This window comes from Gastrolobium bilobum, unplaced genomic scaffold, assembly GCF_033153095.1.
Source record: "Gastrolobium bilobum isolate Gb01-03AN ecotype WA unplaced genomic scaffold, APGP_CSIRO_Gbil_v1 utg11002, whole genome shotgun sequence".
Taxonomy (NCBI): Eukaryota; Viridiplantae; Streptophyta; class Magnoliopsida; order Fabales; family Fabaceae; genus Gastrolobium; species Gastrolobium bilobum.
In genome coordinates, this window is record NW_026899111.1 from 616,307 (window position 1) to 640,038 (window position 23,732).

Sequence of the window (23,732 nt, forward strand, 5' to 3'; positions counted from 1 at the left end):
TACAACTTGTGCAACTTGATTTATGACTTTATGAGAAATTTGCAGTTTTATGTGTGTATATATTGTAAGTAGGAATATTTGCTCATAATTTGAGATGATTGGTTAACTTACATTATAGGGTAGGTTAACAGAATTTTTTTTGGGTAAGCAACAGAAATATTTTAAATTAACATCATCCTTCTTAACTTCTTTCAATTAATATATAATATGACTCATTCATGGTTTCCATTAACTCAAAATAAGATTTAAAATTGGATTTATTGTTAACTTAAAATTTTACACTTTTTTTTTGGTAGAAACACTATTATTTAATTATATGGTTGTATTATTAAAAAAATTTAATATATTGTATAGCTGTTAAGGTTGACTCATAATTTGTTTGCTGATATGTATATATAATTTTGGTCCTATTTTTAATTTCACCACCTAATCTACGTGGGATTATTAATTCAATAACTCGACTTTCTTTCTGGGGGAAATTGTGTGGCAGATTGATTCGTTATTTATGCCTACCTAGATAATCAGGTTTTCCAGATTTTTCTGCTGCCTTTTATTGATTGTGGCGATATTATGCAACGAGACTTGATGGGTGTTTGTTTTTTCAAATTATATAATAGTTAATTTTATGTACATTTATTATTTAAAAAAAAAAAAGTAAAAAATTAACTTGACCTACATTTAGGTTATTGCTTGGACATGGGACTTGGGAGAGAGCAGAGCTTCTCTAATTGCTCTATATCTTTCTTTTTACTATAATTTTTCCTTTTCTGCGCTGCATTACAGTTTTACAAGTAATTATAGATTCTTTCATCACTGTAATTCTGTTTCTTTCAAGCTTGAACCATATCTTGTAATTTTCTGTCATTGAAATACAAGATTCGAGCATTTATTTCCCAATGATTGATTTAAGTATGTAAAGATGAATCGCCTATGGGGTTAATTTGTTGAAGACTTGGAGTTAAAATTTGATCAATCAACCTTGTATCTGGTACAAACTTATTTCTAAAGTTTTATGGGGGGGAATATATGATAAATGACATATATAACAGTGAATTTATTTTAAGTGGGGGCTTTACATTCTTAAACGTGATTACGATCCTTTTTAAAAAAAGAAAAAAAAAAGAAGAAAAGAAATACTACATCCTGTTTTTCGTATGTTATTTTTCATAAAATGCGTATAAACCTGTCACAGTAAATAAATTTAAAATCTTAATATTAATATAAAGGTAATTAAAAAAATACCACACTCTTTAAAAATAACTCGTAACTAATTTTATTTCTTCCAGTTATAATTTATTTAATATAATTTAATAAAATAAACACAAATTTAATCATATATTAAAATTTTAATAAAATATTCACCCAAAAAATAATTAAAATATAATAAAAACTTTATATTTTATACTAGCGTATGATGATGTTTCCCCTAAGGGATATGATCAACTTATAATGATGTGAGAATAAAGTTTTTTACACTCAATTGTAATAATTTACTGTTTGCATTTACCGACTCTTTATTAGACTGATGTAAAATAATTTTGACCATATAACGATATTTTGCATCCTTCCAAGTTTTCAAATCTAAAAGACTTGGATAAGACTCAAGAGAATATTAGTTATAATGTCACTATAGATTCGGATTTATGGTGAGATATCCGTTATTTAAAATTAATTTAATACAATAAGTAGGTATGTATTATAGAATTTAATAACAGACACAAGTTGATTATGAATTAAGGCTCCTTACTCAGTTTTTACTCCTTTAATTTGATATTTGATTCACAGTATTTATCAATGGAGGTCATTGAGTGACGCGATGGGGATTCAGCGGCACTGAGTGCCGTTACCATCCTCCCGCGTCACTCCCATTCTTTTTTTCCTTTTTTCTTTTTTCTTTTTTTTCAATTGAGTGACGCTTCCTCACCTGGGGCACTGACATGATTATGCCAAGTGGCACAACAATCTCGTCAGTCCCGTTACCGTAAAATTTCGGAAAGCCATAACTTTTAAGTCGGGTATCCAAATTAGATGATTTTTTTTTATTTCACATAACTTTTCGAGATCTACGCATTGACATCTCATTTGACATATTTTATCTTCCATTAACATAGTTCAAATTTGTAACACTAGTTCCACTTTTTTACAAATTTGAACTATGTTTGTGAGAGATAAAATATGTCAAATGAAGTGTAATTGCGTAGATATCAAAAAATTATGTGAAATAAAAAAAAAATCATCTGATTTGGATACTCGAGTCAAGAATTATGGCTTTATGAAGTTTTACGGTAACATGACTCACGAAATTGTGCCACTTGGCACAATCCTGTAAATACTCCAAGGGAGGAGAGGCGTCACTCAATTGAAAAAAAAAAAAGAATGTGAGTGACGAGGGGATGGTAGCGACACTCAGTGACGTTGGGTACCACTCGCATCACTAAATAAACCCTCATTGATAAATACCGTGAACCAAATACCAAATTGATAAATTAAAACCTTAAAAAACCGCTGGTTGGTCAAAGAGCCTATGAATTAAAGTCCATATAATATCCCTCTTCAACAAACAATGCTTCGTTGAGATCTAGATAGAACTGCCTATAAATAGTTGGTAGCAAGCATAAACCTCAAAGTCATTAATCCATTGATTATTCCGAGCTAGCCAAGCAGCAAATAGAGGTATGTATATATATTCACATTCTCTATAACCTGAAACTGCTAATTAAACACTTCACAATTATTAAAATCTTTGTTTATATATTCCAGTGATTTATTTGGCTCTGCAAAGCCTAATGGGAACTCATCTAGAGTTCAATGGCGTGGAAGCAAAACAGCACCTACAAAGAAAGGGAGAGATAGAAGATGAAGCAGAAAACTACAGCTATGCCATTCAGATGGTGAATTCTATTGCGCTACCCATGTCCTTGCATGCTATATTGGAGCTTGGCGTGTTAGATATAATACAGAAAGCAGGTCCAGATGCTAAGGTCTCAGCCAAGGACATCGCAGCACAAATTTCTTGTAAGAATCCTGATGCACCCACCATGCTAGACAGGATCCTCATGCTCTTGTCCAGTTACTCTGTGCTTCATTGTTCTGTTGTTGATGCTGATGGTGATGATGAAAGTGGTTCTTTTAAGAGATTATACAGTCTGAATTCTGTGTCCAGATATCTTGTGCCCAATCAGGATGGGGTGTCATTGAAGCCTCTCATGGCATTGATTCATGACAAGGTCTTTTTGCAAAACTGGTTAGTTTTCTCAATTTCTCTGCTTCCTATTTTTATTTTTATTTTTCTAGTACATACTATACCAAATAGTTAACGGCGGAGACTTCTGGAGAGATATAATATAATATAATATAATATTATTGAAAGTCTATCACTTACCCGCTTGAGTTGTTCGGATGAAATGATTGCTTCACAAGGTATTAGAGCCACCTGATTACGGGATCATGAATTTGATCTTCACCATCTCTCACTTTGTAGGAGAATTAAGTCAGTACAAAGTAGAATAACAAAATGAGCTTATGTGCATAAAAAAAAATGAGCTTATATAATATTCACGCTTCAAGCTCAAATACTTCTAGTGTGAGAGTATGTGTTAGAGAAATATATTAAGTGACACGTCTTAATCTAAAAGTTTAAGATAATAAATTCATGAATTTTTCTACTGGTGTGATTCTTACTTAATGTATTTTTAACCAGTGTGAGATTTTACTCACACTTAAATTCCTAACACTACCTTATATTGATTTTAGATTGTTTTATCAATATTCATCCTAAAATGAATAATTAAAATTTGTTAAATATTCCATTTAACATGAATATTAATTGTGAATATATTTTAATTCAGAACTTAGTTGACTTTTGATCTTAATTATCATGACTCACTTATCCTGTAATTTTGCATTATATGCTTTTAGAATTTATGATTTTTTTTGGAAACTAGAATTTATGATTAAATGGTTTAAAATTCGATCCTTCTCGACTCCTTTTTAAATAAAACAAGGGACTTTTGTGTAATTTTGCATTATATAAATTTATGATCAAGTGGTTTAAAGCGCAATCCTTCTCACCTCCTTTTTAAATAAAATCAAGGGTTAAACTAAGTACACAATAAATTGAAAAAATAGACGTGTGCATTGTGCACATTTCAAAACCCAAAGATTTTTGAGATTGCCTAAAGATATCAGTGTGCTTCTCAATTGTTGTGTATAGGCTTATTTGTCTTTCTCTTTTTTGGAACAATTGTAACGGCTGAGTGGCCGATGGGTATGTATGTGCATTTTATATGATCTTATAATTTCGACATATGATTCTTTTTCCTTTACTAAATAGAAAAAATAAAAATAAAAATTTCCATCCAATTCATTCATAGGTCCCAATTGAAAGAGGCAATTTTGGAAGGTGGTATACCCTTCAACAGAGTTCATGGCATGCATGCCTTTGAGTATCCGAGCTTCGACCCCAGGTTCAATCAAGTTTTTAATGCAGCAATGAGCAACGCCACGCGCATCGCCGCAAAGAAGATTCTCGAATCCTACAAAGGCTTTGAGCACATCAATAAGGTAGTGGATGTTGGAGGTGGTCTGGGCACTACCCTTAGTTTCGTCGTCTCCAAATACCCTCACATTCAGGGAATAAATTACGACTTGCCTCACGTCATAAAAGAAGCTCCTTCATATCCTGGTAAGATCCTTGCATTTACATTAATTCATGCTAACGGTGTGGAGAGAAGTAAATAAAAAAGATTAACAAAGAAGGTATAATACTCTATCTGTTGGGGATCTCCGTTGGTTGCTTAACGTGAGGTTTATAAAGTCTTGGATACTTTTATTTTTTAAGCTAGCTTTTGAAGTGGTGACTTCAAAGTCGGTAACAATTAGTGTTTTAATTGAGAGCTGATGTCATGAAAACGGAGAAGTGGGTGAAACCATGTTGTTAAAATTTTGATTTATCATTACGATTTTACGTTTTTCATAATTTTTTTTCATCAAAACGATTTTTCCCATATTTTAAATGCTTTTACGTTTTTAAGATTTTTTACGATTTTTTTACTTTACGATTTTTTAGTCATATTTCGATTTTACTTAAAATCTCGATTTTAACAACATTGGATGAAACCCCAAAAAGAAAAAGGCTAACGACAGATCAGTGTCGTGCCGCCATGAACGTCGATCTCAAATGGGGTGGCAATGTTTTTTCCTCCGAAAATATAAAGTTGTAATAAACTAATTATTCAGCTGTCACAATTCACACGGGTACACTCGTTGGAGCTACCTTTCTTTTTCACTCTAAATCTGAACCCTCTAATTTTTTTTTTAAAATGTGTTTTTTTTCCAACAAAAAGTGCTCGACCGGTGGAGATTAAATGCAGGCCGAATATATAGGCAAATATCAAATTACATAATATGAATTGAGTGTTCAGTATCATTTTTGGGAGGGTTTAAAGTCTTAATCTCTGGACACGTCCTAAATCGGACTAGTCACGAAGTCATAAATCAATTGAAATATGGCCAAAAACAAAATAAAATAATATGAACCGAGTCGGTTGAATTCAAACTGACTTAAAAGAAATTGATATCTAAAGGCCCATTTGAAAAAAAATTATTGGACCAATGAGTTGGTGAAAACTGATTGATTAATTATTTGATGTTGATCTGTTCTTGAAATATTAACTTATATTATTGTCTAAAAATATCCATAAAATATACACGCATTACCAAGTTGCATATTGCTGCAGGCGTGACGCATGTGGGAGGGGATATGTTTGAAAGTGTTCCACACGGAGACGCCATAATAATGAAGGTGCATTTTTAGTTTCGACATCATTAGTGTAATGAATCATTTTTTTTCACTGTATTCTCTCTCTCTCTCTCTCTCTCTCTATGTCACTGTTTTACCTACTTATCGCGTGTTTTTAAATCAAATAAATAAGTTTGTTATGTGTCGTATGTTATGGAGAGTCTTAATATGATTTAGTATATACAATAGGTAGGCTACTTGGCTATTTGGCTTCTCTTGAAGTACTTAACGACCTAATTAATTAATTATCATCTTGACGTGGAATCAGCAACATGATTCTTATTAAATATAACTAAAACAAAATGCTGGCCCTTTGGCATTGAGGTTGTAACTCGTACGTAAGAATATATAAGATATAAATTTCTTTTGGATTAAAGAGGGAATGTACCATTAAGGTGAGTAAGACAACTAAGAGGTCCCCAGGAGACCACGGAGGGCAGGAAAGGGAAAACGAGAAACTCCTTGATTAACGTAAGCAAATAAATAAAGTAATTAAAAAACTTAATAGTTGTTATAAAAAAGAATAATAAAATAGCCGGTTATGTCTTTACGTGTAATTCAACTTGAATGTCTCATCCATGTTTCGTTAGAACAAATCAAAAGGTTGAAAAGTCTTCTATTTATGTATTTTTATTAGTTTGCTTGTCTTTTTCCTTATTTGTGTTTTTTAAACATTGAATGATCAAATACACTCTTTTGGAACATAATTTGGATTTGTAGCTTATACTTCATGATTGGAGTGATGAACGGTGCTTGAAGCTATTGAAGAACTGCTATAATGCTATTCCTGATAATGGGAAGGTCATTATTGTGGAGCAAATCCTTCCCGCAATGCCTGAAAATAGTACCAAGGTGAAGGCTGCATGCCAAACTGATGTTCTTATGATGACTCAAAATCCAGGAGGGAAGGAACGAAGCGAAGAAGAATTCATGGAACTAGCAACTAGATCAGGATTTAGCGGCGTTAGATATGAATGTTTTGCTAATGACCTTAGGGTTATGGAGTTCTTCAAGTAGATGGCTTGTGGACTTGTCTGTTGATTAATGCTCAAGACCTTAGGGTTATGGAGTTCTTCAAGCAGACAGCATGTACTATATATATTGTTGCCTGACGAAATTAGAATTGGAATTGTTGTTACCACTATATTTATGCATTTCAAAAATAAATCAGGTTGACCTGAAGTGTGTATTATTGTAGTTCTGGATTTGCATTTATATATAATCCAAAGGTGTGTTTTTGGGTATATACCAGCAAATTTTATATAGAAGAGAATATATGGGTTGAAATAGGTAGCATGGCAAAATGAATAAGAGAATAAACGAATTTTGTATAAAAGTAGAAAATACCAGCAAAATGTGATTTCATTCGATATGTATTTAATACGATGCTTGGATTAAACAGTTATAATTTATTAAATTCTATTTATAATAATAATATATATATATATATATATATATATATATATATATATATATATATATATATATATATATCGGACAAGATCCTTTGATACTCGTATTAAATTTTGAAATTTAACATCAAATTCTAAATGTTGATTTTCTTCAATTAACGGTTATTATTTACTAGGAATCAAACTTATTAATTAATTATTAATTTCAAATAAATGATAACTGTATTGGCAGAAATCAACGGTTAGAATTTGGTGTCAAATTTTAAAGTTTGAAACCGGTGTCAAATGATCACTTGATACCAGTGTTAAACTAAAAGTTTGACACCAAATTTTAGCCGCTGGTAAATAATAATTAATTAATGGAAAGATATTGAGAAAAGACTTATAAATGGTGTTTATAGATCTTGAGAAGACATACGATAGGGTTCCAAAAAAGGTACTATGGTGGGTTCTTGAGAAGAAAAAAGTATCATTAAAATATGTAGATGCAATCAAGGATATATGATGGTGCTACTACACGTGTGAAAGCTTGAAATAGAACATCAAGGATTTTTTTGATTACGGTAGGTGTACACCAAGGTTCTGCTATAAGTCCTTGCCTAGCTCATTGCCCAAGTCATGGATGAACTAACAAAGTTTATTTTTTATGTGTCTCCAAATTATTATGTATTAAGGGTTAATATAAGCATGAAATTGATTTAAAAATAATTAAAAGTTATGAGAGTTATAATTAAAGTGTTATTTTATTCTCAATAATATTCTCATAAAATTCTTATATTTTGCAGTAATTTTTAGCTCAATAAAAAGATAGATTGGAGAGCTCACGTGGATTTGTTTTGAGATTTTTAAATCATATAATTGATTGAAGATCTTATTGAATATCATCTTTAATATTTTTAAGGAAAGTTTTTATTTAAATATAAAAGGGAAGATTTTAAGGATTTGATTGAAGATATAATTGGAGATTCTAAGGAAGATTCCATTGAAGATCTTATGAAAAATTAAAAGATATTGTTTCATCACTATAAAAGGCAACTATTGGAAACAGAAGGGGGGCTGACACATTCAGAAAGGGAGGAGCTTTTGCTGGAGATTGGAGAATTTCAGAGAGAGAGAAGACTTAAAGAATCGGACAACATTGATTTCTTTTCTTCTTCTTCTACTTCTTTTTATTTCTTTGTTTTGTTTAAGCCAGTTATGTAGTAGAAGATGCTAGATACAAGGCACGTTTGGTAGCAAAAGTTACATTCAAAGGGAAGGATTAGATTTCAACGAAGTATTCTCACTAGTGGATACTTCAATTCTTATTTTACTTGGATTAGTTGCCTTGTATGATTTGGAGCTTGAACAACTTGATCTTATAACTGCTTTTGTTCATGGTGAGCTAGAGGAACTGATTTACATGAAGGTTTTTTTGTTCAGGGTAAAGAAGATCATGATTGCTTGTTAAATAAATCAACTTATAGGTTAAAGCAATCCTCACGACAGTGGTATAAGCGGTTTAATTGTTTTATGATTGATAATGGTTATTCTAGAAATAGCTATGACAATTGTGTATAGTTCAAGAAGCTCTCAGTTGGTTCCTTTTTATACTTATTATTATATGTTGATGATATGTTGATAGTTGCTAATAATATGTCATAAATTTCTAAGTTGAAATCGCAGCTCAACTCAGAGTTCGAGATGATAGATTAGGTGCAACTCAAAAAAATTTGGGCATGGAAATTCATCGAGACCGTGAAGCAGGCAAGCTTTGTTTATCTCAGAAAAATTTATATTAAGAAAGTGCTTGAAAGGTTCAGGATGGAAAGTTACAAGCCATTTTGTACACCCTTGCTACACATTTTCGCCTATCAATGAAGTTGTCCCCAAAAACTAATGAGGAGAAGGAACACATATCATGTATTTCTTATACTAGTGCCATTGGAAGTCTTATGTTTGCCAAGGTATGTACTCGCCCTAATATTTAATATGTTATTAGGGTTGTCAATAGGTATATGGAGAACCCAGGAAAAAAACACGGGCATGCGGTGAAATTGATACTACAATATTTGCAGGGAACTTCAGATGTTGGTCTGGTATTTGAAAGTAGCAGTATTAACACTTTCAAAAATATTGTTGGTTTTGTGGACTTAAATTATGTTGGCGATATGGACAAGAGGTGATCCTTTACATGTTATATTTTCACTCTCTCAAGATGTGCCATTAGCTGGAAAGCAACTTTACAGTCAACGATTGCTCTTTCAACTACTGAGGCACAATATATGGCGCTAACAGAGGCAGTGAAAGAAACCATCTGGCTTAGAGGTTTGGTTTCAGATTTGGGCTTAGAACAAAGTCTATTAGTTGCCTACTGTGATAGCCAGAGTGCTATACATTTGACCAAAAATCAAATGCATCATGAACGGACCAAATATATCCATGTCAGGTTTCTCTCCATCAGAAATATTATATATGAAGAATTTATCAAAATTGGAAAAATTGCTACTGCAGATAATCCAGCAGATATGATGACAAAGCCTGTAACAACAATCAAGTTCAATCACTGCTCGAACATGGTTGGTGTTTATAAAGTATAATTCCTTATTGGATTTTTTGGAGAAGACTACATCAGAAGTTTTTTAAGGTGGAGTTCATTTTGCTGCTTTATTCCCATATCTGTTGGAGGGGGAGAACTGTTGTGTCATTGGTACTTGCAATCTACAAGTCTTCACATGTTTGTAGCATTGTGTTGACGTGTTATCTGCAAAGCCTCGCTATTTTACATCCTTGGTATAAGAACTCGCATCGTTAATTTATGAATTTAATTAATTAATTATGAGATTAATGAGATAATTCCATAATTGACACTAATAATTATGAGAAGGCTTAAATAACTATGGTAAGTAATTAATAATGTTGAAAGTCGCTTTTCTGACGAAAAGTACAGATACCGGTTCTGCCTCACGATATAAATGCGTACCGATGAAGTATCCCAGAAAATTATGAAAAGTATGTATATGTCACTAGAATAATATATAGGACTGACATAACAAGTTTCAAGTCAAGATAATGAGACCTGGTGCCAGAACTGATACTGGCTAAGTAAAAGCGCGTACCGGAAAAGTGCTGCGAAAAATAATATAAAAATATGACAAATCCTAGAAAAATGAGTAGGTTCAGATTCCATAGTTTGAGATTAAAATTCTAAGTGTAGCTATTAGCGCTAATACAGTGTGATATAATTAATGAAACTATAAATAGGAAGTTACACACAACCCTAGGCTGATTTGATCAGCTCTACGTGTCTTGCGTGTGGCTCCATTTCTGAACCTTTGGTTTCTCCTCTTGCCACCACCATTTTTCTTCAAGAACAAGCCCAAGTGATCACATTTCTCCACTCTTTCTTCATCTAAACACCAAAGCCTTGTGTGAGTGGGTTTTGTGAGGGTGTGAAAGTACATCATTTTCTGTGCTTGGTCTCTGTGAGTGTTGGTTAGGGGATGAGTTCTTGAACTCCTTGGTGTGAGCCATTCTCTTGGCTTTTGATGGTGCGAGAAGCTACCTTGTGAAGCAAAGATCTAGTTTTGTTAGCCATTTTCGTGTACCCTTAAAGTCAGAATTGTGGAACTGACTTGTGAGCTCCAAGAGCATCATTCATCTTTGTTTTGGAGCTTGGGGTAAGTTGTTGAACCTTGATCATGAGTTTTGGTTGCTTAAAGGTTGAGTCTTGTCATGTTAATGATTTAAATAAGTAACCAACCTGAACATGAACCTAAAAGTGAATAAAAATGCATGCTTGGACATTTTAATGGGTTAAAAACCGAACCTTTGGAGTGATATCTTGCAAAATGCAGAAACTGCATTCTGTCGCGAAATATCCGGATATGGGGTTGGAAATTTCCGGATATTGATATCCGAATATGGGACTTGTGATATATGGATATCCAGATATGTCCCCGACAAATATCCGAATATTCTGGGAATTTCGTGACAGTGACTGTTCTGTTCATACATAACTGAATTTGGGGTTTGGGGACTCTAGATTGGTTAAGTTGAACCTCTGTGATAATTATCTAAGTCAGAATCTAAGTGATTAAGGGCGTACTTTGTGAGAAGCCTAAAGACATAAAACGTAAAGGGAAAGCGTTGTCTTTATGTTATATGCTTGTAAAGTATGATTGTTGATATGATTGCTGGTCTAAAACAGATTGTGATTCTGCTGTTTTTGGGCTTTGAGCTGGTTGGACTCTTGTTGGGATAGTTAGCTTGCGAGGTAAGCTTTCGTGTCCTCGGTTTAGCCATTGTTGGTTCCACCATACCCCATGGGGGAATGATTTATATGCATGATGTGTTTTCATGTATTGATTTATTGAAATGCTTTTAAGCTGTTAAGTGCAAATGTCCTATGATATGTATGTGATGTTTCGCCTAGACGGGATGATGATCATGTGGGCAGGTACGACATGGGCGTGTACTATTGTGGGTTGTAGACGTTCGTACATCCTGCATTCCTCTTGCCAGAAGAATAGTTGACACACATGACATGATTATATGCTGCATTGCACTGATTTTGGAACTCATACTGTTTTACTGCTTTTGAACTTATTTTGCACATGTAAGTGAGCTTGGGGTGGAGAAATCCTTGAGGACACCTTGCCTTACTGAGATTTTTGTTTAGAGATCTCACCCCACGTTTGGGCACATATTTCAGGTTCAGGTAACTCGGGGATTGAGACCTCGGGTGACAGGAGGCCGGAGCTGAGTTGAGATTTTGCTTTATGATGATATGCTTGGATTATGCTTGGATGCTGACCTGCTTTATATTTATTGTCATGCTGTTGTTGTTGATACTGCTGTTGGACTTGTTGCCTTATTTGGTGAGCATGAGGATTGTCCATGCCGCATTGCTTTGTCTTTATTTTTTTAGTTTCGAGTTGTATAATCGTATCAGGATTATTGTCCGGACTACGTGTTGTAGATCCGTGGCTTAGATACTCACGTATTTATATCATGAGGTTATTCAGTGTAGATAGCTGTCTATTTGCAATTACATACATGCATTATTTTGGAAGTGATTAAGTAATCAACTTGGTAATTGATAATGACGTCATAATTGAAAAGAAAAAGTTATTCCGCATATTTAATTAAGTGTGGCTTAATACGATGACATGTTAACAAACTGGGTATTCACGGGGTGTCACACTTGGCACTTGTGAAATATGGGTAGAAAAATAGCTGTAGTTGGTGGAACAAATTGCAATAGAAATTTACAATCTCATATTATATAGGTGGTCTGTTGGGCCAAGAAGTGCTGAAGGATATGTAGGAGCAAAATGCGTTGAAACAAATATTGTTATGAGGAGCAAGTAATCACTCTAAGAGAAAATCTACCTAAGCTGTGCAAGTGTACACATCAAGTAATATAGGGTTTCAAGTGAGCCTCATATTATTGTTCTTAGGGAACAAGTGTAAAAGTTGCCTTTTAAAAAAACTGAAATTTACGAAAAGTAATAACAGAAAGCAATTATAAAGTAGGCACAAGTTGTTATTGTTGGATCCAAGGTTCACTTCTTGCTTGAATAATTTGGGGCTTTCTGTTTTGTACATAATAGGCACAAGCTCTGGTGTGCCTGAACCATGTATAATTTTTCATCTCATATTAATGCAAATAGCCAGGGATTGCCTATGGAAGTAGGAAACTCATTGACCCTGAGTTTTTGAGCCAAGTAATTTCTTGGTGTTTCCAATGTTAATCTTTTGTTATATCATCTGGTTTATATTTTTGAAAATGAAAAATAAGCTTACAGAAACACTTGCTAAATTGTCTAACTAAAGCTCATTCAAATCCTCTAGCAACTGTATGTAAATGTGGATCCTCATATGTGACTCAATAGTAGCGCCTGCTAGCTAGTTTGCACACTTATTGCCATCACACAGTGTTTGCAAGAATCTTACATCCCAATCTTTGTGCTTTCAAGCCAAAATTCTAACCGATAACCAATTCAATCCAACAGTTTACGCAAGTAAGAGTCCCTTGGACTTGAAATGTGAATATTGCACAAACCTTTTTTTGTTCTACCTTCAGCTGACTTAATTCCACTAGAAACACGAAGACTGTGATACCATGTAAACAACCATCTGTTATGTTCACAACAAGTATACTGGTCCTAAAAATAATAAAGTGATGAGAAAGTTATCGTTCCCACGAGGATTAGGGAATCCAAACACTATCTTTACTATTCTTCTTAATTTGGACAAATCAAAGATTGGTATGAAAAAAGTATCATTTAAATTGATGAAAAATATTATTGAAAAAAAAATTAAATAAAATAAGGATTAACGTTTGATCTATATCCCTAACTATAAAGGAAATTAGCCATACATAATTGTCTTAAACAAAGCAAAAGAAGAAAAAAACTAGATGAAATCCTGAAGGAGGAATGATGGTTGATCTCCATGGCTACGCTTCGATCTTCCTTCACCACACTCGTTCTCCGAATTCTCTGGTTTATCTTCGTGTTCAATCATCTAGAATTGTCTTCAAAATTCTCCCTCTTTATATTGAGGAGAAAGTTTCCTTAAAATCTCCCAATCAAATCCTAATTAGTAAGATTTAATTTTTGAATTTCAAATTGAACATCCTCCTAACGCTAGTAGCACTACCTTGGAGCTTCTAGCGCCATGAAATAAGGGCTTTAAATGACTTGGGCGCTTCAGGCGCCATTCCTACACTAGTAACGTGGAGGTCTTGAAATCCATCAAGGACTTGGAATTGGTAGCTGATGTGCCTCTGGCAGGTGTAGTTTTCTAAGTTAAAATTGATAAGAATTGAGTCATAAAAGAGCAACTTATATACATATTTGCTTATTATATTGATTATTTCTATGTCAATGATATTTCTCACCTATCGATTGTGTTTATACAGGTAAAAGAAGTGAAAATTACAAAATTATAAAAGCCTGTTGACGCGACTCCTAGCACAGTATAAATTCCAGCAACATGGTGCGGAATGGCGGCACACTCACGCACACCCGCGCCAATTTACGAACTTTGCAGCGGTACTTTGGAAGTGGCACCAACTGGCGTCGGATTTGGAGAAATTGCATTTTTTTGGGCAGATAAACGGCGCCAACTGGCGCCAATTTTGTTGCAATTTTGGCAGAGGCATGGCGCCCAATGGCGCCGGTGTGGCGCCAACTGGCGCCAGTTTCCGAGAAATTCACACCGACTTTTCCATTCAGGCAGAAGCGTGGCGCCAACTGGCGCCGGTTTGCGGGAAAGATACACCGTGTTATCTGAGGGTATTTTTGGAAGAAGAAAAAGAGGCGTATAAATAGGATGCCTTTTATAGAATTAGAGGGAATTAATTCCTTTCAGCCACCTTTTATTCACATTCACCCTTTTCTTTTTTCTTTTCTTTTTCTCCCTTTGTTTTAAGGGCAGAGATAAAATTTACATCCCCCAATTACTTGACCTTTATGGAGTTTACCTCAATTTCTTTGTTTTGTTTTCAACATATCAGTAATTCAATCTCAATCAAGGTAAGTCACATGGATATAGGCTAGACCATCAATCAGGCTACAGGTCATCTATCAACAAATTAAGTTCAGGCTCAAGGGGGCTAGCAATGGAAAAATTCATACATGTGGGCTATTTTGGCCATAAGCTAACAAGAACAAAAATGCCTTTATCACTTCAACCAATGCATGCATTACAGAGAAACAGATCAAGTTTTAGAGTGTTACAACAGTGAGGTCTCTCAACAAAAAATAATTCAGTGTTTAAGCTCAAACCTCACAGCTATGGTATCAATATAGACTCAAAAAAATTGACCTCAGACATTATCAGAATTTCACAACATCAGTTCAGACAAACGAGCAATCATGTAATCCAATTATATCTATACAATGTCATGCCAGAATGTCATAGAACATGCTTCCAAGAATTCAGTCAAGCACATTAACTAGATAAGCACATTTAAACCTGATAATTGCTTGAAAAAATAGATCAATTTTTGTTCTTAAAGATAAAGAGCAACACAAAATTACTAACTAAAATAACTAAGAAAAATTAAAAGAGTTTAGAATATCTCCCCTGATAAAAGAAGTGCAGTTCCAAAGTGCTTTCCAAAAGCTCACCAGTAGCGCGGAGACACAGAGAGTTATAATGGTGGTGGCACTTGAGGCTCCATGCTGGCGCTACTAGCGCCAGCTTGCTTCATTCATTTTCCTTTTTCTGCTTCCAAGCGCTGAGACATGGAGAGCTATCATGGTGGTGGCGCTTGAGGCTTAATGCTGGCACTACTATCGCTAGCTTACTTCATTCATTTTCCTTTTTTTATTTCCTCTTACGCTCTCTAATTTGGTCTTTTTTCAATGGACCAAAATTCCTAAAAAAAAAATACAAGAATATTCATGAAAACACTCCTGATAATTCAATCACAATTCTCATGTCTTTTAGTTACATTTGAAGCAATTATATTCTCAATTTGACCCTTAATACATAGTGTATTGGAAGCACATCACTATTATACCTCTTTAACACACCTCATCACCCAAAAGTCTTTTGGACTTGGAAAATGGATAATGCATCGGGCTCTTCAATAATTTAATCAATTTAAAGTGGATAATTTTTTATATTTATCTAATAAAGTTCGTCCGGAGTATAATTTTCTTTAAACCCAAATACCAAACAAGTTTTAACCTAGTAAGAACTCCCCACATTTATGATTGATCATTCCAATAAAGCGAGCAGTTCCTCCCAGTTAGATACCTACTTCTGATCCAATCATAGCATTACATCCCGCAGCATTAGTTGAGATGTTAATCACACCATCATAAAATTCACTTAGATTCTTACCAATCACTCTCGTGTAATCTAAACTAACTTTACAAAAGTATTTGTTTTTTCCATTTGCACTTTCTTAATTTTACCTATTTGTAAAGAGATTATTTCAATTTTCTAATTTTTATTTTATGGTGAATGATAAAATTTAGAATTGAATTTTGTGTTCCTTGTATGCCAAAAAAAAATGTGTTCCTAAGAAATTGGGAATGAATGTTACAATAGTATACCTTAGCAAATACGAGGCATGTGGTATATAAATTTAAATTTGAATATAGTCACACATCACTTAAAAAAAAATTAGGGACGGATAAATTTTATTTCTAAAGAGCATAAATTTGTTCCTAAATAAATTATGAATAGAAAATATTTTTTCTCTAAATTACTCATAACTAATGGTTTGGGATAGAACTAAAATTTTGACCCTATTATGTGTTTTTGTCCTTAATTTGGCAAACAAAAAATGGTTCAAAAGGAAGGTTAAATTCATCGCTAATTGGGAGGGAATTAGGTAAGGATTTTGTTCGTTCTTAATGGGACGAAATTGGTACGTCCCTATTAGGGATTGACAAATTTCATCCCTATCAAAGACAAAACATGTTCATACCTACTAGGGAAAAAATGTATCCTTCCCAATTAGGGATAAATAAATTTCGTCTTTAATTTCATTCCTAATTTCATTTTCCCCAAATTATGAGTTATATTTAGGGTTCAATGTGTGTCCTTTTAAATGATATAAGCTTATGTCTTTCCACCCCTTATAACTATGTATTTCGGGGAGTACATACTTATAATATGAAGAAAAAATATCTCTCTCTACGTCAGCCAACGAGCTCCTGAAAAGTTTCTGAAGAAAAAAAAAAAACTTTCATATTATAACTATATATTTTCCAGAGTACATAGTTATAAGCAATGTTAATAAAACCGGACTGGCCCGACCTGGTGACCTGAGAATAGGTAAACCGGTCACACAACTGGTCCAGGTGAAACAATGGACCGGCCATGCATCAGAACCAGTGCGACCCGGCCGATTTTCGTGAAAACCGGTGACCCTGCCTGATCCCAAAAAAAAATTCCAAAACAAAAATTCCAAACAAAATTCATAATGGACATATTTGAATATTTTTTGCTTATTGACTTACATAGGTTATGTTCCTACAACACTAATATTATTTCAATTATGCACTATGCATGAAATTTGATTTATAGCTACAAATGTCATTTACTGAACTTGAAGCCCCGTATCACGATCATTATATTTTTATTTGATCCTTTATTGGATAATAATGTGTGATTTATTATTTTTTATATTAAAATATTTGAAATATTTATATTTTTTTATAGATATTTGAGTATGTTTATAATTTTTTAATATAAATTATAGAATTGCATATAATAATCGGGTCATGCGGTTCAACCAATGACTCACTGTGACCTAATACCTTAACCGGGTCAATGACCGAACTAATTTTGATAACATTGGTTATAAGGGATGAAATGACATAAGCTTATATATATCTTTTAAAATGATAATTTTCCCTTATATTTATGGGCTTATCGTTTCTCAAGTCACTTGAGATAACTTTATCTCCGGCCACTAAATCATAAACGTACAAAGGTAGATCAATGGTGATAAAGGAATAAAGAGAAAAAGTGAATCATTTAATATAAGATAATAAATAAACAAAATAACATAATTTTGAGAACACATAATATAAATATATCTCAAGTGACTTGAGATTTTTCTCTATATTTATACTATTAATCACAATTGGTGCCACTAACTGTCACCATTGTTAGTAAGATAGTGTAAATAAATTTAAAATTAAGAACTTATTTGAAATTTAATCATACCGCTAATAAGCAAATAGAAAAAAATAAACATTAAACCTTAAAATTTAACACTTATTTTTGCCCTGTTGAGCCCCCTTCTATACATTTATTATTTGGAAAATATTACTCTCATGCGATAGGAGAGAATTTTTCTCTCATGCACTCATAATTTAGAGAAGAGAGAAGAGAGAAAAAATAAAGAGTGGGCCCACCCTTAATTCATAAGTGCATGATAAAAAAATTCTCTCATATGACGTTAGAGTAATATTTCCCTTATTACTTACTTGTGTTATACACTCTTTTGCTTACGTTTCTGTTTCGCTTTTCTTTTTCCTATGCACATGGCTAATCAGTGGCGGACCCAGAAATGAATACGATGGGGGCGAAAACAAAAAATATTATATTATAAATAAAAATACTTACTGTGTACAATATAAACCGAATATGATTTCTAACAATATTTTGAATGAAGTTATTGTATTATAAAATGTATCATGATTTTTTTCCTTAATATGTATTATATTTTTGTCAATTCATATTCGGCTTTATATCATATAGATCTAAATGGTTTTATTTTTTAATATGACAAAATGGTTATATTTTTTAATTTTTGTCTTATTTTACACAGTTATTTTTAATTTGAAACATTCAACCAGTTTTTGTCGAAGTGTTTCTACTTCTATATCTTATTTAATTATTTATCAATTATTAATTATTGTTTTATTTGTTTGGTTTACGTTTTCAAAATTTTTTTTATCCACGTGGCTTCTCATCTATCTTACAGCAAAACACCATGGATTTCTCTAATTGCCACTGTCCATGCACCACTCGTTAACAATTTCTATAGTCCACAATACACTTGCTTGTCCTATTCTCAACAATTCACTCAGGCATCCATGTACAAAAAAATTTCTCCAAGTTTTAGGGGGCGGGGGCCATCCATAGCCCCCCATATAGGTCCGCCACTGTGGCTAATAGTAATGATAACAATAATTTATTAAAATTAAAATTAACTTGTACAATAAGATATCTCATCTTATTAACTTGTACAATAAGATATCTCATCTTATTTTTATATTTATCAAAAATAAATATTCAGCCATTATTAGAAAGTGTGCACGAATGTTTCAACACATATAAACTAAAAAAAGTCAAAGATTTATAAGACTGAAATTTTAGTCTTAAGTAAGTTTTCGTTTTTGCTAAAAATAAAAAATAAAAAAAAATATATTGTTTGTAAGTTTATTAATGACACTCGATAAAAACAAGAAGAATAATGGATTTCATGTTAAGCACCAATAATACAATGTCAAACAAAACCATTCTCCCTTAAAAAAAAAAAAAATTCTTAGAAATTTAGTTTCCAATGCATGATAATTGTTAAGAAAAATGCACCATTCGACTTTGCCCGAGGCATTGGATGAGTCAACACGCTAACAAAAGGTTCCAATACTGGAGTGTTCTGGGAAATTTTTTATTTTAAAATTTTGTAAGTAAAATAATAGTTGGTTACGTGAAGTATGTGAATAATTCATATTTTATTTACAAATTTTATAATTTTTTTCTAATAAAAAATTATAATATGTTAAAAGACATGGTTACAGCGGACACGGTATTGACCCATTCATATGCAAGCTAGCTTACGAATTATTAAAAGGCCAAAATGGTTTTTATGTAGGGAGGTTTTATTTTATTATTTTATTTTTTTTGGTAAACTAGGGATGTTATACTTATTATTTATTATTATTTTTTCTTACCACCTCTTATTATTAATTGTGTTATTGTTTAATCAAAATCAAATTATTGACTCTCACTTGATATTACTTTATGATTGTTGATTTAATTTTAATTAAACGATAACAAAATTAGTAGTAAGAGATAAAAAGAAAAAATAATAATAAATATAACCTATTCATTTTACGTACAAAGTGTATTTTTTAAGATATCAAAAGGAGTTTTACTCTGTTTTAGTTCTTCATTTTTTTATGCATTTGTTTAAGGGTTCATTTTTTTAACGTAGATAATTTATCTACATTGAGCCCAAAACGATGTCGTTTTGAGGTGAAAATCAATGTATTTTTATAATTATAATTTATTTCAGAGTTATAATAGTTTTTTTTATTATAATTTTTAATTTTATAATTCAAAACGATATCATTTTTGAAACAAATGTAAATAATTTATCTACATTCGTTATAGAAACATTAAAATCTTTGTTTAATTACAACTTGACCAGCCTGTCTTTTAGGGTTTGATAACGGATCGATATCTTACCAAAGTGTTGCAGGTATTCAAAATTTCAAATGTCAACATGCTTGCAATTAACCAAGAGTCCATATCATCAATAATGTTTTTTTTATAGCTATATCATCAATAATGTTATTTATATACAAATTGCGACAAAGTACGAAAATTTAATAATTAATAACCACTTGGAGTTTAGTGCGATAATACAACAAATAACGAAATTGACATAGAAATTATAAGCCAATTAGCATCTTCTTAAGTTCCCGAACCAGCGGATGTAAATCATAGGTTGATGTTACATTCAATGTTATTAAAATTGGTTCGGTCATTAATTTGATTGAGGTACTGGATTATTGAGTTACTGGTTCAATTAGTGGGTCATTGGTTCAATCGCATGATCTGGTAATTATATGTAATTTTATAATTTATATTAAAAAATTATAAACATACTCAAATATCTAAAAAAAATATAAAAATTTCAAATATTTTAATATACAAAATAATAAATCACATATTATTATGCAATAAAGGACCAAACAAAAATATAATAATCGTAATACGAGACTTTAAGTTCAGAAAATAATATCTCTAACTATAAATCAAATCAAAATTTTCTGCATAGTGCATAATTGAAATAATATTAGTGTTGTAGGTACATAACTTATGTAAGTCAATAAAAAAAAATTCAAATATGTCCATTATAATTTTTTTTTAAATAAAAACAATTTTGGAATTTTTTTTTGGACCGGACCGGGTCACCAATTTTCATAAAAATCGGTCGGGTTAGACCGGGTTCACCGGTTCTAATGCATGGCCGGTCCGTTGTTTCAACCGGACCGGTTATATGACCGATTTACCGATTCCCGGGTCGACTCGGCCGGGTCGGTCCGGTTTTATTAACACTGGGTGGTAGTCAATGTTTTCTACTCTCTGTTAAATACTTTAATTGTAATTAATTTAAATGTCAATATGTACATCATAGTATAATTAATTTCTCATTTAAATTAAAGGTTCGCTTTTTTTTTTGTAGTTAGTGCAGATAAGTTATATGTAGTAAGCTCAATACGACGTCATTTTGAGGGGAGAAGTTATGATATTTTTGTATTATAATTTATTTCAGGATTATAATAATTTTTTTTATTTTTAATTTTATAGCCTAAAACAACATTATTTTTGAAATAAATATAAATAATTTATCTAGAAACATTAAAATCTTTGTTTAATTACAACTTGACCAGCCAGTCTTTTATGGTTTGATAACGGATCGATATCTTACCAAAGTGTAGCAGGCATTCAAAATTTCAAATGTCAACATGCTTGCAATTAACCAAGAGTCCATATCATCAAGAATGTTTCTTTTTTGATAGCCATATCATCAATAATGTTATTTATGAAATAATTTATTGTGAACTGGAACACCATTTTTAGGTGGTCCCTTAGTGTAAATAAGAGGGTAAAATTAAAAAAGAGAAAAAAATAATAGGATAAAAAGGGAAAGAAAAAATTAATGATATGAGATGGAGCATCAAAAGATTCAATGATCCTGTTGAGATATATAGTCCCACATTGGTTGTATGTGCAACTAATGTGGAGTTTATAAGGTTTTGGTCACTCTCACCCTTTGAGCTAGTTTTTGGGGTGGTGTATCCCAAAGTTCTTTACATGGTATCAGAGCTTGAGTGACTACAAGGTCACAAGTTCGATTCTCACGGCCCTCCATTTTCAAGTGGAATTAAAATAAAAAGCACAAGAAGGTAAACCAAAAATTGGGCATGTGCATTCCACGCTTCTAGCCCAAAGGGCTCTTGCGTGAGGGAGCGTGTTGAGATATATAGTCCTACATTGATTGTGTGGGCAACTAATGTGACCTTTATAAGGCCTTGGGCACTCCCACCCTTTGAGCTAGTTTTTGGGGTGGTGTATCCCAAGGTTCTTTACATGACTTTTGGGGTGGTGTATCCCAAAGTTTTTTACATGGTATCAGAGCCTCGCCGCCCCCCCACTTTCTCTTGTGGCGTTTCTTAACACAGGTAGGCTGAGCCTGTTGCATTGTCCACTCTTCAAGCCCAATGGGCTCTCGTGTGAGGGGGCGTGTTGAGATATATAGTCCCGCATTGGTTGTATGTGCAACTAATGTGGAGTTTATAAGATTTTAGGCACTCTTACTCTTTGAGCTAACTTTTGAGGTGATGTATCTCAAAGTTCTTTATAGATCCTGAACCATATTAAATATTTCCATTCTTTATATACAAATTGCGCCAAAGTACGAAAATTTAATAATTAATAACCACGTGGAGTTTAGTGCGATAATACGACAAATAACGAAATTGACATAGAAGCCAACTAGCATCTTCGTAAGTTCCCGAACCAGGCGGATGTAAATCATAGGTTGATGTTACATTGGTAGGTGGTAGTCAATGTTTTCTACTCTCTGTTAAATACTTTAAATGTAATTAATTTAATTAAATGTCAATATGTACCTAATAGTATAATTAATTTCTCATTTACAAGAGTTCACTTTTTTTGTAGTTTTTTTTTTTTGATAACAACTTTTTTTGTAGTTATTATAGATAAATTATACGCAGTAAGTCTAATAGGATGTTGTTTTGGGACGAAAATCATAGTATTTTTGTAATTTTAATTTATTTCAGGATTATTATAGACTTTATAATTATAATTTTTTAATCTTTTAATTTCAAAATGACGTCGTTTTGAGAGTAAATACAGATAACTTATCTGCAGTAACTGCATAAATATTTTTCTGTTAAATTAATTGAAAATCATTTAATTGATGTTAATTACCTGAAAAATTAATTAGACATAATTGACCGACAATGTAAACAAAATTTAAAGTACTAACAACTTAACTCGTAAAATAAAACCTGAAAATTTTGCAAGGACATTAGGTGTGAAGAAATTAATGGCACTCTCTATCTCAACCAAAAATTGTTAAAGTATATATATATATATATATATATATATATATATATATATATATATATTTATATATATATATATATTTATTTGTTTATTTATTGTGTGTGGGGTAGGATCAACTTAAGTATTATACCAACTTCCTAAAAAAACTTAAGTATTATATCAAATTTTATTATTGATTTTTGTATATTTAACGGTTATGATTTATTAAATTATATTTATTAGTTAATTATTAATTTCAATAAATTATAACAGTTAAATACATGGATATTAATGGTAAATATTTGATGTAACATGCTTACCAAAAAAAAATATTTGATGTAACATTTATTATTCTTATATCGATATAAGTTGATCAAATTCTATATATATAAATAAAAGGAAAAAATTATACTTACTATTTTTTTTATTACTTTTTACTATCAAATCTTAACCGTTAATTTTCGTCGGTCTAACAATTATAATTTATTGATAATTAATAATTAATTAATAAATATGACCCAATAAATTATTACTATTAGATTGACAAAAATGAATGATTAAAATTTGATAATAAAAACAATTGTAACTATATATATATAAAGTATCCGTCTCAACGAGAAAAACTCAACCTTTGCTGCTACAAGCCCACGCACCACAGCCGCCAGGCTCCTTTGGCTAGAAGCTTCTATATATTA

General features: G+C 32.1%; 1 protein-coding gene across 1 annotated transcript; it reads left to right on the forward strand.

Moving 5' to 3' along the window:
* Positions 1-2,786: 2,786 nt before the first annotated feature.
* Positions 2,787-6,817, forward strand: LOC133287323 (caffeic acid 3-O-methyltransferase-like). The gene is made up of 4 exons (XM_061484895.1): positions 2,787-3,244; positions 4,374-4,684; positions 5,739-5,803; positions 6,521-6,817. Exons 1-4 carry the CDS (start codon positions 2,787-2,789, stop codon positions 6,815-6,817), a joined length of 1,131 nt encoding a protein of 376 aa, XP_061340879.1.
* The last annotated feature ends 16,915 nt before the right edge of the window (positions 6,818-23,732 follow it).